Below are 17,441 nucleotides of genomic sequence, written 5' to 3' on the forward strand. Positions count from 1 at the left end.
CTTCACCTCTCTAAAGCAGAAATTATGCCTGCCCTGTCTGCCTCACACATATTTGAGAATTGTAGGGTTTAGAATTTCAGGGGTTGGAAATTATCTACCCCAGTCTCGTGATTCATGAGGCCCAGAGAGTTTAAGTAACATGTTCAGGGTCACAAAGCTAGTGGTAGAGCTAAAACTCAGGTCTTGTGGCACTCTTGTTCCCTGTTTATACTCTTATTATTGCATGTGTCATGCTTTGTTTACTTGTTCACCAGCCTTGCAGCAGAAGTATAAGGATGGCGAACAAAGGATCCTCACACTTCTTTGTTTCTCCAGCATCTGGTACATATAGACGGTGCTCAATAAATATTATGTGTTGAACTAAACTAACCCTGACCACTAGTTCCAATGCTCTTTCCTCTACACCATGCTATCTCTGATCCTGGAAACCTCTGCTTCCAGCTCAGCTTCCCACAAAGTATGAAAAATTGCACATGTTTTAGAGAAAAAGATAAGCAAGATGCTCAACGGCCTCACAATTCCCATTAGGGTCCTGTAGTTTATAGCACAGAACCTATCTAAGCAAATACATACACATCTAAGACAAACTGGGATAACAATGACAACTAATACTAATTAAGAGTTGATTTGGGCCTGGCACTGTGCTAAGCACTTTACACATGAAGTACCAGGCTCAAGGTAAGTGCTTAAAAAAAGATGTTATTGGGGCCCATGGGTGGCTTAATTAAGCCTTGAACTCCTATCTTGGCTTGGATCTTGATCTCAGGGTCTTGATCCAGAGTCATGAGTTCGGGCCCTGTGTTGGGCTCCCCACTGGGCATGGAGGCCACTTAAAAAAAAAAAAGGTATTACTATCTTTTTAAATTATAATGTAAGTTGAGTAGTACACTAGAGTATGCTAGCTTCAGCAGTAATGCCCAAATTTCAGAGGCTAACAAAGTAAAGATCTTTTTTTTCTTTGCTCATACCATAGACTAAGCAGGTCAGGGAAAGGAACAGCTTTGCTCCATCCAGGGCCTTTGGATGTAGCTGTTCACAAAGGATGTGTTTCAGAAGATGTGGTAGACGTGACTGCCGTGCAAGCCTTTTCACTTCCCTTCTGGGTGCATGGAAAGATCATATTTCTCAGGCTCTTTGAAGCTAGTGACTTGCTTTAACCAAAAAAAAAAAAAAAAAAAGAAAAAAAAAGACACATGTCATTTCTAGGTAGAAGCATTTAAGAGCCAATGCACACGTCTTCATATATTCCCTCCTCTTCCCAACTGTGATTTGTTGGTTTGGAAGTTTCATAAAGGTGAGACATCCCATCCTGGAATGCTAAGTTGCTATGTAGGGGACAGGTTTCCTGGACACTTGTCTGGCTGTGCAGCAACCTGTGCGAGTGAGAAATCAAGCCTCTGAGATTTGTGGTGATCATAGCGTATAGAAGGGGCCAGCCTAGAGGTGGCCTGCACTTGGCCCACAGTCCACTGGCCAGGACAGTCGTGGATGCCTGAGAAGTGTAGTCTGGTTGTATGCCTGTATGCACTGAGATTCTTGATTCTATGCATTGATGTCATTGATCAAGTCTGGAAAATTCTTCACTTTTATCTCTTTAAATAAATCTTCTGCCTCACCCTTCTTTTCTTCTCTCCACCCAGGACTCCAGTGAAGGCTGTTTGATATTATCACACAGGTCTCTAATGTTCTAGTTTTTGTTTGTTTTTGTCCATCGTACAAAAAAAAGTCTACTGGGATTTTGACTGGGATTGCATTGGATCTGTAAGTCAATGTGAAGAGCCATGCCATTTTAATAATTTGACTATTCCATTCAACAATTTAGCTCTCTCCATTTTTAAAAAGTTTTTGAAAATTTCTGCAACTTGTTACAAGTTTTAAGGGTAGAGTTTTGCCCGTATTAAAACAAAAAATTATCCTCAAGATTTGTCAGATGGCCAGAAGATGGTGGACATTCAGCCTGAACCTGCCTATAAAGGGCAGCCAACCAGCTTTCAAAATAAGAAGAGGGTCCCACTTGGAGAAACTGGCAAGGACAAGTTCCCATGATACCATAAAGACATTGGCTTGGGCTTCAAGATGCCCAAGGAGGCCATTGAGGGGACCTGTACTGATAAGAGATGACCTGTTTACTGGTAATGGGTCCATCTGAGGGTGGATTCTATCTGACGTGGTGACTGAGATGAAGATGCACTGTCATCCTTGGAGACTACTTCCATTATGTTGAGAGTACAACTTCTTTAAGAAGTACCATACGAACATGTCCATGCATCTGTCTGCCCCCTGCTGCAGGGATGTCCAGACTGGCGACCTCATCGCAGTGGGCGAGTGCCAGCTCTTGAGCAAGGCTGTGTGTTTCTTTTTTTTTTTTTTTTTAATTTTTGTTTATTTATGATAGTCACACAGAGAGAGAGAGAGAGAGGCAGAGACACAGGCAGAGGGAGAAGCAGGCTCCATGCACCAGGAGCCCGATGTGGGATTCGATCCCGGGTCTCCAGGATCGCGCCCTGGGCCAAAGGCAGGCGCCAAACCGCTGCGCCACCCAGGGATCCCAAGGCTGTGTGTTTCAATGTGCCCAAAGTCACGAAGGCTGCTGGCACAAAGCAGCAATTCTAGAAGTTCTGAGGCTAGATGTCTGCCTATACCCCCAAAGAAAATAAAGTTATGTTCCCAATCAAAAAAGAAAAACCCATTTATCCTCAAATATTTATTTTTGTGCTCCTACAATTTTTTTTAAAATTTCATATTCCAACTGTTTGTTGCTAGTATAAAGAAGTAGAATCAGTTTTTGCATATTGACCTTTTATCCTACAATCTTGCCAGATTGACTTGTTACCTTGAGTAGATGTTTTTGTAGACTGCTTAGGGTTTTTAACTGCATGATTATGGCATATTTTCTCAAAGCATTACACAGGCCATCATCTTTCCAACTCTTGAAGTCAATTTTCATATTTTTCTGTCCAGCTGCTAGTTTAGATGTTTGTTACAGCAGTACCTCACTTTCAGGAACCAATGTCTGTATTAGTCAGGATAACTTAATTGCTATAGTAAACAACCCTAAAATTTCAGAGACTCAAATATAATAATAATACTCTTAACTCTAGGGAACAAACTGAGATTTGCTAGAGGGGAAGGGATGGGCGGATGGGGTAACTGGGTGATGGGTGTGAAAGAGGGCATGTCATGGAATGAGCACTGAGTATTATATGCAACTGATCACTAAATTCTACCCCCAAACTAATAATATATGTTAATCAACTTGAATTTAAATAAAACAAGAAAAATAACTCTATAAGTCCATATAAAATATATATATAACAAAAATACTTATTTCTCGCTCTCTTGTGGTTTTGTCCAGTGTGGTTTTATTAGGAGGCCACCAAGTGATTCAGTGTTCTGGGCTTCTTCTGTCTGGTGGGCCCACTGTACTCTAAGCCCTCAAAGTCCTTCACTGGATCTTCCACATCTGGCCAGAAATTGAGGGAAGAGAGTGTGGATAAATGTGTGAGTTTTTTAGGGCCCCATTCTGGTCATATTTATCTACAAAGCAAGCTAGGACATATAATCTAGCTGTGTGCTCAACAAGAGGAGGAAATGAATATGCGGCCAGTCTTTGCCACATGTAGTATCATCCCCATTGTACTGATAAGAAAGCTGAGGCTCGAGAGATTGAGTGACTTTCTAGCTTTTTTTTTTTTTTTTAAAGATTTTATTTATTTATTCATGAGAGACACAGAGAGAGAGGCAGAGACATAGGCAGAGGGAAAAGCAGGCTCCTCATGGGGAGCCCAGTGTGGGACTTGATCCCAGAACTCTGGGATCACGCCCTGAGCCGAAGGCAGACACTCAACTGCTGAGCCACCCAAGCGTCCCATCTTCCCAACTAACGTCATGAACAACAGTGCCTAGAACTGACCTCGAATATGATAGCATCTCAAGATGTGCTCTGAATCACTATGCTACCTTTTTTCTCTTATTGCTTCCTGCCCTGGCACTTGTGCTAGCTTTCTTTTTTTTTTTTTCCCTTTTAAAAAATATTATTATTGGGATGCCTGGGTGCCTCAGTCGGTTAAACATCAGCTCAGGTCATGATCCCAGAGTCCTGGGATTGAGCTCCACACTGGGCTCACTGCTTTGCAGGGAGCCTGCTTCTCCCTCTGCCTTACTCTCTCTCTCTCTCTCTCATGAATAAATAAATAAAATCATAAAAAAGTTATTAGTTTTATTTTTCCTCAAGTTTTTATTTAAGTTCCAGTTAGTTAATGTACAGTGTAATATTAGTTTCAGGTGTAGAATTTAGTAATGCATCACTTACATACAACATCCAGAGCTCAAGGCCTTGCTATCTTAAGACCTGTGATGTTTTTTTCTCTCCTAGCAGGGCTTCCTCCAAACATTCACGTGTTTTTCTTCTGGCTCTGGCCTTTGATCTATCAGTGGGTACTTCGTGCTTTCACAAGCAGCCCCGTCCACAGGCTTAGTCTGCAATGCCTAAGGATCCTGAGAGCCACTGCAATAAAAGAGAAGACATTTAAAGAGAACATAAAAAGACATAAAAGTCGATGTCAAGTAGTTTCTTTACAAGATCCCTAAACTCCAGTGTTGTTTTAGAGGCACTGTCAAATGCCAAGGGTCTTAGGATAAAGGATTGTATACCTCCTATAGATCGGCATGTGTAGAACTAGTAAAAACTGGAATTAGACGGTCTCACAATACAGAATGTCTAGCTCCTAGCTGTTTCTTCCCTATGGAGCCGGGATCAGGGTTGTTGCTGGGCAGTGGGTTTTTTCTATCTTCAAGCAGTACCATCTGGGTAATGGAATTAGATCTTCTAAGGGAGATCTGCTGGAGGAGACAGATCTCCCAAGAGAAGATTTGCATGGCCCACACGGGACAAGGTGCAAGGTAGGGGATGGAGGATCTTAGGAGCCTGCTTTAAAGCTCAGTACTAACAGAAAGGAGGAAGTGAATAGATAAGTTCAGAGGACATGAGGTCATTATACTTTGCTTTTAGTGTATTCTCTTTTACACATATTTAATATTTGCTTAGGCTTAAATATTCTAGGAAATAGTTAGGAAATATGTAAGCCAGACTCACAAAAAACCCCACAAATACCTGGTTGTTTGGAACAGGCTCCTGGGCATGACCTCCATGGGCTGTGACCCCTGGTAGTGCATTTATAATTTAAGAAATAGATATGCTGGAGGAGTTCTCAAATTGTCAAAATCTTTTGCAGGGATTTTTAAAAAGATTTTATTTATTTATTCATAAGAGAGAGAGAGAGAGAGAGAAAGAGAGGCAGAGACACAGGAAGAGGGAGAAGCAGGCTCCCTGCAAGGAGCCCGATGTGGAACTTGATCCCGGACTCCTGGATCACATCCTGAGCCAAAGGCAGATGCTCAACCCCTGAGCCACACAGGTGTCCCTTTTGCATGGATTTTTTATATAATTTGAATTTTGGCTGAGTTGAACCGAACCAAGTTCACCCATTGGCTGCATTTAGGGGGTTGTTGGTATTATCTGAAGTCTGGGAGACCTGGGATCCCAAGGAAGGGTAGGTTAATGGGGGGTGAGAAACTGGGCTAATTTGCTGATTTAGCCAAATATTTGATGACCCACTCTGTGCCTGGCATTGTAATAGATGCCCTAGGAACAGAGATGAAAGGTAGCCTTACCTGCAAAGGTTTTGTGGTTTTGCGGGAAGGGACATCAGGAAAGATATGTTGACAGTACAGCATGATGAGAACTACACATAAGGGTTTGGCAACCCGTGTGGAAAGCATGAAGATCCAAAGCAGGGATGCTTGGCAGGAAAGAGCTCTGCACAGGGAGAAAGCATGGAGATGGAGGCAGATGGGATTGTGGGAGAGGTGGGGTTGAAGGGCTCTGTAGACCTGGATTTCTTTGGGTTACTCTGCCCAGTAGAGGGTCTCGTAGTCAAGGGCACAGGGAGAATGAGAAGTTTCCAATTAGCCACAGAGGGAGCTGATGAGCACAGAAGGCTGGCCGAGGTCTGCAGGGCTAGGGGGTCTTCTCTGGCAGCTCAGGAGCTTGGGTGGGTGTGGGAGCAGAGGCATGGGTGGATGGATGGGCCACAGCAAGTAGGTGTGGCAGAAAGCTTTGGGTACAGGTAAGGTGGGTGCAGTTTCGGCTGGTTGTGAGTTTGTGGAACCAGGACGTGCAGATAACAGGAGGGTAAGAAGCTGGTCAGTCCTGAATACCCAGAACCCTGGCAATGGAAGACAGGCTAAGAGTGCCAGGTGAGGACACTGGGTCCCAGCGCATTGCTGGTGGGAACATGAAATGGTGTGATCACTGTGGATTCCTCTGGCGGTTCCTTACAAAGTTAGGAATTTCCAGATAACGCAGCAATTCCATTCCTAGGTATGTATCCAAAAGAACTGAAAGCAGGGATTCATATTTATGTACCAAGGTCCATGACAGCATTATTCACAAAATCCAAAAGATGGAGACAGCAGATGAATGGATAAACAAAATGTGGTATTTACATATAATGGGATGTCATTCAGTCTTAAAAGGAAGGAGATTCTGACATCATCTGCTATAACATAGATGACCTTTGAGAACACTGTTAACATGAAATAAGCCAAAACAAGTAAAGGGCAAATATTGTAGGATTCCACTTCCATAAGATATCTAGAGACAGAAAAGAGAAGGGTGGGTGTCAAGGGCTGGGGCGGAGAACTGGGAATTATCGTTTAACTGGTACAGAGCTTCTGTCTGAGATGATGAAAGTTCTAGAAATAGCTGGTGATGATGACTGCTCAACACACGAGGCGGAAAGGGCTCAAGGCCCTCCCTCTACAGCCATTCGCTGTCATCTCAGTAGACTGTAGGTGCGGTTATGAAAGCATTCGGGGGCATTAAACGATTTCTGAAGGGTCAGATAACTCCTCAAGGGCGTTACTTGTAGCAGTAACCTCTTTAGTCTTATGACTAGTTTGGTTCTAGGAGAAATAAGCATGGCAGGCCAAGGGTACAGTGATTCCAAACAGTTTAATGTAATTCCAAGACAAAGTGTGATTACATTTCTACACATATACAATATGCATATGTGAGTTTACAAATTTTAATTAATAACTCGTTTCACCTCAGAGACCGAAAAAATGATCAAAAAGAAACTGTGAGTAACAAGCTATAACATAGTTCACCACAACGGGACCCCCCTTTCTCACCCTACAGTTAGTAATATTACAATTAAAATAACTATATTCTTCTATAATTTTTTTCTGTTAAAATCATCTCATAAATTTACAATGCTATTATTAGTTTCCAAGACTAATATAAATTCACTCCATTTTTCTACAACGAAAATGATTATTAATTTAGAAGCACACGACATCATGATGAAAAACACAAGCATTTTAGTAGCAAGGACTTGATCAGTTAAGAATTATTTTTCTTGTAAAACATTCTAAAGCCAAGTAAAATATCCATTCTTATAACATACCTATAATATGAGACTAAGGAATAGGTTACATATAGGTCTACAACACATTGGTTTGTTTTTTAAAAAAAGTAGACATTTATAAATAAAAAAGAAAAGAGGGACAATTCACATAGGAAAAAGAGGTACACGAGAAAATACTGTTGCACGCAATAATTTTCACAAGGATTAACATGGATTAACACTTTTCATTACAGAAACCGTACAGTGAAGGAACACAACAGACCGGGGCTTTCATAGGGCTATTGAGCTGAGATGACCTGGTGGAGGAAGATGTGGGCAAGGTGACCTTGGGGAGGAAGCCATGTTCCTTGGACTGGTGACCAATCACCAGTCTCCTCCTCTCCCGGCTCTCATTCTGGGGAGTGAGTCTTTCTATCCAGTGTCCGGAATTCATGGGCAGTTGAAAGGTAAACATTTCTACAGATCTGTTCTCTTTCCATCTTAATGGATCCCAGTTTTGGAAATGTGATATAGTATCAGAGGCTGCAGCTCAATACATGTGGTCAAAGCAAAATGGGATGGAAAATTTCAGTCATTCTGATTTGCTGCCCCCCTCACTCATCTATGCCCTTGAAGCTGGGGACCCAGAGAGAGCGGCGGCCCCCTCTCCGGGCCACCTGCCTCCACTGTGGTGAGGTGGTGACAAGAACCCAGCGCCAAGCCTCAGGCCTGCACGGAGAAGGTGCAGCCCTGGGGCCGGCCCGGGCTCGGCTACGACGCCAACGCTGCCTGACTTCTCAAAGCTCCTCTTCCTCCTCATCCGTAAAGCTATACTTTTCCTATCAGAAATTTGGTTTGATATATATATATACACTAACATATATATCAACATCTATATCTATACAGTGATTCTACTCAACTAGAAAGTCTGCTGCCCCAAAGTAGGACTTCCTGGTCTACTTCATTTGGTTAAAAAATGCACACAAAGAGGATGAGGAGATGCTTTGGGGGCCAGAAATGATTGTGCCCTGGAAAAGCCACGGAAGACAGCTTCAAAATGAGCAGTAACACAAAAGCAAGAGGGAGAGAGGGAGCATGAAAGGGGGCATGGGGGGACCCCGAGGCAGAGGCAACGCCCACTGGGGTGGTCTGCTTGGAAGTGAGGAGAGGCAAGTGGGGTGGGGGACGCTTCATGTTCCATTCAGAAGTCACAGAAAGCTACAAAGGATGGGCATGGTCAAGTCACTTTCCACTTCCCAAGTTCTTCCTTATAACCTGAGCCAAAAACTATTAAAATAATAATAATAATAATTAATAATAATAATGATAATAATAATGATAAATCCATTGCCTCTTCAACCAAGCAGGTGAGTATCTAATGGGGAGGCAAGACCACTGCTCACAAGGCCACATGGGTCCTTCTTCCTGGTTCTGGAGAGCATTCTGGGAGTCCCAGTTGCCTGTGTATGGGGCTGTGGTGGCAGTGGGGGGAGGCAGAGGTGGCCACAGAGACACTGACTTGGACAAGTGGGGAGGCCGCGCAAATAGAGTTCTGTGTGGAGCGGTTGCAAGGAAACTGAGGAGGCTGAGTTTCAAATACAGAGTATTCACTTTTTTTGAAGCTAATTTCTATGCTTCCAGTTTTTCAACGTATGGTTAAGCCCCGAAGACAATGACATAAAATTAATTTGGTTAGTTTAAAGCTGCGGAAAAGTCCAAACAGAGGAAAACAGGAGTACTATTATTAGGAAGGGCAAGATAAAAAATAGTCTACCCTAATGTTTCTTCCAAGAACCTGTAATGAGGACATACTGTCCACAGAGGTCACAGGGAAAAGGTGAATGCATTAGAAGGAACACACGCAAGCAGTTCCTGGTCCCAGGTGTTCCGCAGTCTGCAAAGTCTTATCTGCAAACGGAAAGCCCTTTATCACAGCAGATCCTCTGGGCTTCGGTTGTGGCACAAGAGAAAACAAGAAACCAACCAAAACTTGTAGGGGAACCAGCATTTTCTAGCCTGTTCCTGCAAGACAGTGGAGCCTACTCTCTGCAGCGTTACAGCGCCCATCTGTACTTTGAGGGGTTCTCGATGCCCCATGCCCCTCTCCCAGCTGTCCCTAGGTTCCCTAGCCCCATTCCTGCTCAGCAGCACTTACAATTTCTAGGAAGGAATTTAGCTGCCCCCCTTTCCACCCACCTAGGATTCAAATCTAAGTTTGACAAAGAGTAGAGAGTAAACATATCCTTTTGCATTTATTTTGTTTTGAAGGAGAATAGGAATTAGTGACAGCAGATATATGGAAAACCCAGCCAATGAATATGGGCGCACGGGGTATATGACTCCCCATTGCCAAACACCAATCAGAATATTGCCGGGGGCCCAGAATAGCAGCTGTATGTTCAGGACCACCTGAATCCCAGTGTCTTCTACTGCCTGGTGACCAGAAGTCAGTGGATTGATAGAAATTAAACATTCAAATCAAGATAAAATCAATGAACCAGATATCTGTTCTCTCTGCCTCTTCCAGGATCTCAAAGAGAAGGCCTCTTTGGAGACGAGTGTTGATACAACATGGCATAAGGTCTTCACATCTGGCCCAGGCTATGGACTCACCCCTTCCCATTCAATCCAGAAATCCTTTCACATTCTCTCGTGTTCACATGGAGACCAGTAACATGGAGGGAAATGCTCGTGTTGGGCTACACAACAGTGTGGTGGAAAACACCTGGCTTGGGGGGGGTGGTGGTGGCCTCCAACTAAAGAGGCAATTGCTGGGGTTTGAAGGTGTCAGTTATAAACAGAAATTTTCTTTAAAAAGTACCAGTTTAAATGTAAACTATAAAACACTTTAACTATAAAATGTAGCCAGAAATATGCTTAAGTATCCACAGTCAATCGCTTAGATTACGCATTTAAAATGTGGCTCTCTCGGTATCTTAGAAGGCTAACAGCATTTTACAGTAGCTAAAAACATATATACTTAACATGTGCATTTGAATATCACATTTCATTACAACACACAAAGAATAATCTCTTCCTTGGTTTAGTTTTTGTTGTAAAGATCAACTATTTTCAGAATTCACTTAAGCAACAATGACCAGGGTGTGCATTAATCATTATTTTTAGCCCACACAGAGTTCATAGTCTTTTAAATCCCAAGATTAAGCTGGCTACATGATTTCAAAAAAGGCTAAAACCAGGATGAATGCCCACATTTGAGGTAATTATTGCCATTAGGTCACAGTTTGTGTAAGATAATGTATCTAAAACCTTCTTTAAAAAAATCTTTAGGCATTCTGTTAGAATTCCAGAATACCTATTGAAACCAACCAGGATCTCAAATTCTGATTAGTTGGGTTTGCTTCCAATGGAGTTAAAGTTCTAGAAGGTTCTAGAACTCGTGTAAACTACCTAAGAATTTAGGCAAACAAGCCTGGAGCCAGTCAATAAAGAAGCTTTTTTTTTTTCTTTTTTTTTAAATAAAAAAGAAACCAAAAAACCCACCCAAAACAACTGAGGAGATGTTTCATAACACATGATAATAGTTTTCTAAAAAATTAAAAATCTCGTCCTAAAGCATTGGTAAATTCTTGTCACCTTTCAACCAAATTAAAAATGCTTCTGTATTTCTATTAATCTCATACTGCGGCAAGAGACTCTCCTTCCTTATACCCTAAAAGTTGGCTGATTTTTCTGTTTATACAACCGTTCTTTCCATTTCTTTGAGAAAACTATCTCAGAACAAAACAAAACAAAACCCTTATTTCGTTCCTCTTTCTAAGAGTCATCTTGTTTTTTTCTCCTTTTCCTTTTTTTTTTTTTTAAATACACAAAGAAAAAAGTTCCTGGACACCAGACCCACACACGGTATTTACAAATTTGGTGTGAATCTCGCATCTGGTTCTACCCAGAGCTGAAGAGTGGATCGATTATAGAGACCAGAGTTGTCATGATATTTATCAGTGCAGTAAAAAATAGCATCTTAAAAAAAATATATACCTTTAGTATTGCCTTTCTAGAATTAACTATAAGCAAGAAAAATTCATTTTTCTTTTTTAAAAGAAGAAAAGAACACTCTTTTTCTTCACTCGAAAGTTTGTTGTAGCAGCACTACTAAAGCTAGTTGGTACACTGGAAAGGAATCTGAAATGAATTCTACTATGAATCAAAAGAAACTCCCTTAAGGTTTGCTCTAGAAGTCAAACGAATTCTGCCCCTTTTGCTTGCATCCAATTGAGGGCTCCCTCTTCATTCAGACCTTCTGCTGGGCTGCACGCCAGGGGCTGGGATGGCGCGGGGGGGCCGTTCCGTCAGGGCTGTTCTTTGCACACAAACACAGAAGGTGGCTGAGGCTGGAGGCTGCGAGCTCGGTTCTGCAGCTGGGCAGACCCAGGTTCAAGACCCGGCTCCCTCGCTAGCCGTGTGACCCCGGGCACGTCACCGAGCTTCCAGAGCCCGCTGCCTCGTCGGGAAAGGGACGAGCGGCCCCCCCGCCCCCTCAACGGGGTTGTTACGGCTGTTATGACTACGTGAAACGAGATAACCAAGGCCTAACTTTTAGCACAGTGTTTGGCACATAGTAAATACGAGGATCTTTAGATGGTTTGTTAGAAAACGTGAAGCCACTCTTTGCTGTTAATCAATAAAAGCGAGACGACCTGGTTATCTCGGTGAAGTCCTGATTCACCACAAGCTCACCGGAATCGGGAGATCTGGGCGCACCACTGCCTTTCCTTCCTCTCCCTCGTGCTCTCCTGCGGGCGAGTCGGCCGCGACCAGGGCCCCGCGAGATGGGCCCGCACGGGCTCGGCTCGGCGCGGGGCGGGCGAGCAGCAAACGCTGCCCCTTGCTTCCTGGGGGGAGGGTCTAACAGATGGGCCGCGGCCAACGTGCTGCTCTGACGCAGCGGGCTGGGCCCGGCCCTCAAGGACTTCCTGGCGGGCGTCGAGCTGGGGGCCGAGGACATCTCTGAGGAAGCGAGCTCTGCAGCAGGGCCCCTTCCCGGGCGTCTGCAAGGAGCAGGGGGCGCGGAGCTGGCTCTCCTGAGCTTCTGGGAGGCGCGGGAAACACGGGGGAGACTTCTCCTAGCCTGGGCCACTCCAGCGCGCAGGGGCGCCCAGAACCTTCTACGGCGTTTCCAGGTCTTTCACCACCTTCAAGTCTCCCGGAGCCCGACCGGGGTCTGACCGGGCGGTCTGTGGAGACTACGAGCGAGTCCTAGGGCCTCGCCCCCGCGTGCGCCGCCCCCGCCCCCCACGCAGTTGAACTTCCGGGCGAAGGGGCCGCTCCCGGTCAGCTTCCGGTCAGCGCCCGCGGGCCCTGAGCTCCGTGAAGCCCGGCGTTCGTGCCGTGCCTCCAGCTTCCTAACGGCAGCAGCGTTTAGGGGTCCTAATCTCCTCGCCTCTTCAAAGATGAATACAGCTGGAAATCAACACAAGAACAATAATACTAAAAAAAAAAAAAAAAAAATACATGCCAGGAGGGAGGAAAGAGAGAGACGAACGGAAATGCATCGCTCACGATGTCATTATTGCCCGGAAAGGAAAGAGAGGAAGGAACGCCATCTTGTCCCTATCTGGAGGTGTCTTTGAGAAGGGTTCTTTGGCTAAAGAAAGGAACAGTTAACAGCTTCCTTTCCAATTTGGTAAGGACGTCTCCGGCCTGCTCAGTGTTGGGGCCTCCCCGTCTGAAATCTGCGAGACGCGTCAGAACGACAGCAGCATGCAAAAGTGCTTGCGGGGCTGGAATGTTTCCTGGCAAAACGGCTCAGGCCGGCATCGTGAGATCCCAGGCCAGGCCTGCGGAAAGAGTCCTCGCCTCCCTGCTGAATTCCCTCTGCTCCGTGAGGGCACCTCGTTATCTTCTGTGTTCTGTCCTAGCAGCTCCCGGGCAGGCCAGCAGGGGCCCCGGCCCCCACCCCGGCCTCCGCACCCGAGAGGGCATGGGGTGAGAGCGGGGACCAGCTCACCGACACACCTCGATTCACCAACCACAGCCCGTCAGCAGTAGCTCCTTAAGCCTCCTCATCTCCTTTCTCCAGTTTCCAAGAAAGTCTGCTCCGCTCACTCACACACACTCACACAACCCAAATCCTCCACCACAAGCTTGTTCAAAAATGAGTGTTTGCACTTCCAGAGATCTGGTCAAGAGAAATCAGCCTGTTAGCAGCTGTGCTAATCTCACCTTCCCTTCCTTACATCCGACAATCTGGTGTTTGGGCGGGTTGAGTCTTCCAGGGTGAAGAGGGCGAGGCCAGCTGGCTCCCCCAGCCTGCAAGCCACTCACCGCCAGTAAGGCCAGAATGCAAATACAGTCCAGGAGACAACCGTCGGTTTGCCTCAACCCTTCCCTGCCCTCCGAACTCGATCAGCCACATGCACCACTTCACAGTATTAATCGGCACCGAGCCTCAGACTCTCCCACCCGTTGGCCTGCTCACCCCTTCCCTTGGAAACAGCCAAAACGTCCTGAACGAGGTACTAAGTGCAGAGACATGGGTGTGCACAGCCAGATGGGTCCAGAAATAACCCACCAAGCAGAAGCACCTCCACCCGGACTTCCTGAGGCTACAAGTACATGGTTCTCCTTGACCTGTCCTTGTAAATCCTCCCCTCCTCAACTCTGCTATACTTCTGCGTCTAGAGGCAGGTAAAGAACAGAGGATGCTCTAGGTTATTTGTGGTCTAAACAAAGACAAGGCTGGCATCCCTCTACTTGAGAGCTTGGTCCTGGGGATGGGTAGGCTTTGATTCATCCGGTTTGCCAGGGTGACTCAGAGCCGGAGGAAGAGATGGGAGATCTGGGCAAGTGCTGAGGAGCACACAAGGAGCCTGGCCTCTCCTCTCCCACTGGGGTCTTCTGATCTTGCAGCTCTGTGCCAGGGACTAGAAAAGGAAGGCAGGTGGGGACGAAGGGAGGATGCACTCATGTTTGCTGAGCACCACCGGGGCTGAGCACTACCTGACATTGCTCTTGGTAGGCTTCAGCAAAACCACCTTTTCAACCTAAGGCCCATAGTTTCTGGTTTTGGCGGGCAGCACGTGGGCACCTCAAGCCGATTTCAAGAAGCCCATCATGCATAAGGCAGAGTACACTGAGGGGATGGCTTCGAGGCCCTGCTGTGCTCCTCTGTTGGCCAGTGCTTTCAGGGGGGACCCTGCCTGCAAGGTTGGAGGAGCTGCTTGACCTTGTCAGTGTTCCTCTGGCCTCTTACCATCCCCCTCTACCTTCTTTTGGCTCCTAGTTCCGTCCCTAGAATTCTATGGTGAGAAGAGGTACTTGGGGGGGGGGGGGGTGGAATAGGGAGAGACTGGATAAGTGAGCAGTGTTGTTAGTGAGTAGAAGGAGGGGAACTAAGGCTGAAGTTTCCCAGGGGGTGGTACCACCCTATCTAGCACCCTTATGTCAGTTCATGCCACCCAGTGGCTTCCAGGAGGGGACATCCGTCTCTGCACTGAAGAAGATAAGCCACACTCCTGGTGCAGTTATGGGAAAAGGATGGACATCTGGGTCAGCTCTGGGAAGAAGGGCTTTCTTTTTCCATGACAGGTAAGTATCAGATGGGAGGCAGGCCGAGAATCTAGTTAGCAGATTCCAGAAGCACAGGAGAGCACAGGGATTGTGGGAAAGAACCACAGCTAAGGGTTGGGCCCCGGGATTGCCACCTCAGAACTCTTCCCAGGCCACTGAGAATCTAGGAAAATACAATACTGATGATGACCATGTCATCAAGAGTCTAATCTGGCCTGCAAACAGAAAAGGCCTGGATTTTTCTTCAAGCTTTTGGTCTGTGGTGGATCTTTCTTGACGGTTCTTTGTGAACTAGAGATGGTAGAAAGAATTTTTCTAATTCCTGGGTCTTTCCTTTTTTTTCTTTTTGTCTAACAAAACGGGACATCTGCATGTCCTTCCTGCCTACTCAGAGACTCACATTTATAATAAAATAAGTTTAATTACTAAAGAGAAAACACAAAGATACTGGGAAGAAATGTGCATTTAAAACCCCAGCTAAAATATCAACATGATGAAGATGATAATAATTACAATGATAAGAACCAAAATAATTAGTACAATAATATTATTTTTATGAGCAGCATGAACTTTCATTCCTGATCTGGAAGAAAATAAAGAAAACATCAGGTGAAAGAATAAGAGACTTCCAACTTAAGTAGACAAAGTGATTTTTTTATAAATGGAAGGCTATGTTGTCTTTTCCCATAGGACAGCATATCTAGGAAGGGCTGGGAGTCAACTGTGCAAGGGGATTGGGATGCAAGGCCAATGTGGTCTCATTTACAGCCAAGACTTCGGTCACTGGTCAGGAGATGTGATGGGGCTCTGCTGCCATCTGGCGCTGCCAAGTCAGGAACAGGTGGATTTTCCTGGCTGGCATGGCTCTGAGAGGGCTCTGGCTCACATGTCCTCCAAAGGCTTTTCTCCCCCACTCTCTCTGGACTGGCCATTTTCCCGTGGTCACGGAGAGGTGGCACCTCCCCTTGTCCTGGGAAAAAGAGTATCGATCAATCGATCAGTTGGTGGCTTCACAAGCAGAGTGAACCTCTCAAAAGTCATCTGCTGGGGACCCACGGGCTGCCTGAGTGTGTGCCTCTAGTGGGTCATGGTGTCCTTCCTTCCAGCCTCAGGCCTGGACTAAGCTGGTTCCAGTTTGGGGACCTATTTCTCTGTAAGATGAGTAGAACTGATGGTTGGGGAGGGGATTTCCAGAGTTATTTTCACATTTCACAGCTAACAGCTAAGGTAACGGCTTGGCTTCGTTACTGAGTTAGGTGGGATATCACTATACCACCACTGTTCACAGTAGATGGTTAAGGGAAACTACAGGGGGGTGAGGGGCATGAGGACAAACTGCCAAGACTGGGAGCCATCTCTCTGCACCTTGGAAACTTGGCTTTGGGATCAGCTCAGGCTCAGCAATGAGAATCAAGCGATTAGGACCCCCCTTCTAAGCCTCATCTATGACCAGATAGAGTCTCCTAACATTCATGTATTTAAGAGTAATTCTGCTATGAATGGAGATATCCCTAGTCCACCCCACCCCCAGCAGTGTTCAAAGCCTGAGAAAACTTCCAGAATGGATCAATGGGGCAAAGCGGGCGAAGGGCAAATTTCTTTGGAAACGTTAAGTGCCCAAGGGAGTGTTCCAAAGTGCAGTGTTAAGACCCCCTGGTTACCCTCATCAATGTCCCTCCGACCTTCTGCCCACCAGACCCCTCTAAAACCAAAAACAAAGTCGAGTCTTGAGTTGGCCTGGTAATGTGAAGAAAGATGCAGTAGCAAACAAAGGTGGATGGTTGTCTATAGAGGGAAGGATCTGGCAAAACTGAGAGCAACATACAGAGGTGGAATGAGAGATGGGCGGGGCTGTGCGTGAGTGTGGGGTGGGTGTGAGGGCCTGGTGCTGCGTCCCAGGCCTCCTCCCCACCTTGGGGACAGCAGGAAGGCTGTGCCAGGCCTGGAGGCTGCAGGTGGTCTCCTCTCCCCACAACACAGATGGGACCTCTGCTCTCACAAATGGTAGAGCCAGCCCTCCCCCGCCCCCCCATCAGGCAGAACTGGATGCAGAGTGGGGTGAGGGTGCAGGGTGGGGAGTCCCTCTTGTTCTCAGAGTCATCCATCTGCTACCTCTCTCTCAAGATCCATGGGCTCCCCCCACCCTGCTCCTGCCAGCTCCCTGATGCCCCTTTGTTGGCAGACAGCTCAAAAAAGACAACAGGTATTAAAATCAAATTCAAATTCAAATAAAAAAAAAAAAAAAAAGGAAACAAGGAAAGACCAGAGTAAAATGTCACAACAGCACAAAAGAAGAGCTGAGATGATGTGACTCGCCTCAGTCAGCTTCTTGGAGTACCATGGAAGTAAACCCTCACACCGCGTCTGTCAGTCGGTAAGGCACTAGGAGGGACCGGTGTAAAATCAAGGATGCGAGAGCCGGGATGGCGGCACCGAGGGACACGCAGGGAGGGTGGCATCCGCGCTCACACCCATACACATTCGTTCACGCTCGCACACCTG

The 17,441-nt window shown here is 45.9% G+C and overlaps 1 protein-coding gene and 1 pseudogene across 7 annotated transcripts in view; one reads left to right on the plus strand and one right to left on the minus strand.

Moving 5' to 3' along the window:
• Positions 1 to 1,686: 1,686 nt before the first annotated feature.
• LOC121489130 lies at positions 1,687 to 2,706 on the plus strand (annotated as a pseudogene).
• A 621-nt stretch (positions 2,707 to 3,327) lies between these two features.
• HIPK2 (homeodomain interacting protein kinase 2) overlaps positions 3,328 to 17,441 on the minus strand; it is a 192,476-nt gene continuing 178,362 nt past the window's right edge. For 4 of the 7 annotated variants that reach the window (XM_041751673.1, XM_041751671.1, XM_041751672.1 and 1 more), the window contains one exon: positions 6,997 to 15,909. In XM_041751673.1, the coding sequence (XP_041607607.1) occupies positions 15,727 to 15,909 (183 nt within the window). In that variant the 3' untranslated portion in view covers positions 6,997 to 15,726. Of the gene's footprint in view, positions 3,464 to 4,214; positions 4,508 to 6,996; positions 15,910 to 17,441 lie in introns of those variants that run through there. The other 3 variants (XM_041751674.1, XM_041751678.1, XR_005987280.1) reach the window with 2 other exon arrangements.

Source organism: Vulpes lagopus, chromosome 4 (genome assembly GCF_018345385.1).
Source record: "Vulpes lagopus strain Blue_001 chromosome 4, ASM1834538v1, whole genome shotgun sequence".
In the NCBI taxonomy this organism is placed as follows: Eukaryota; Metazoa; Chordata; class Mammalia; order Carnivora; family Canidae; genus Vulpes; species Vulpes lagopus.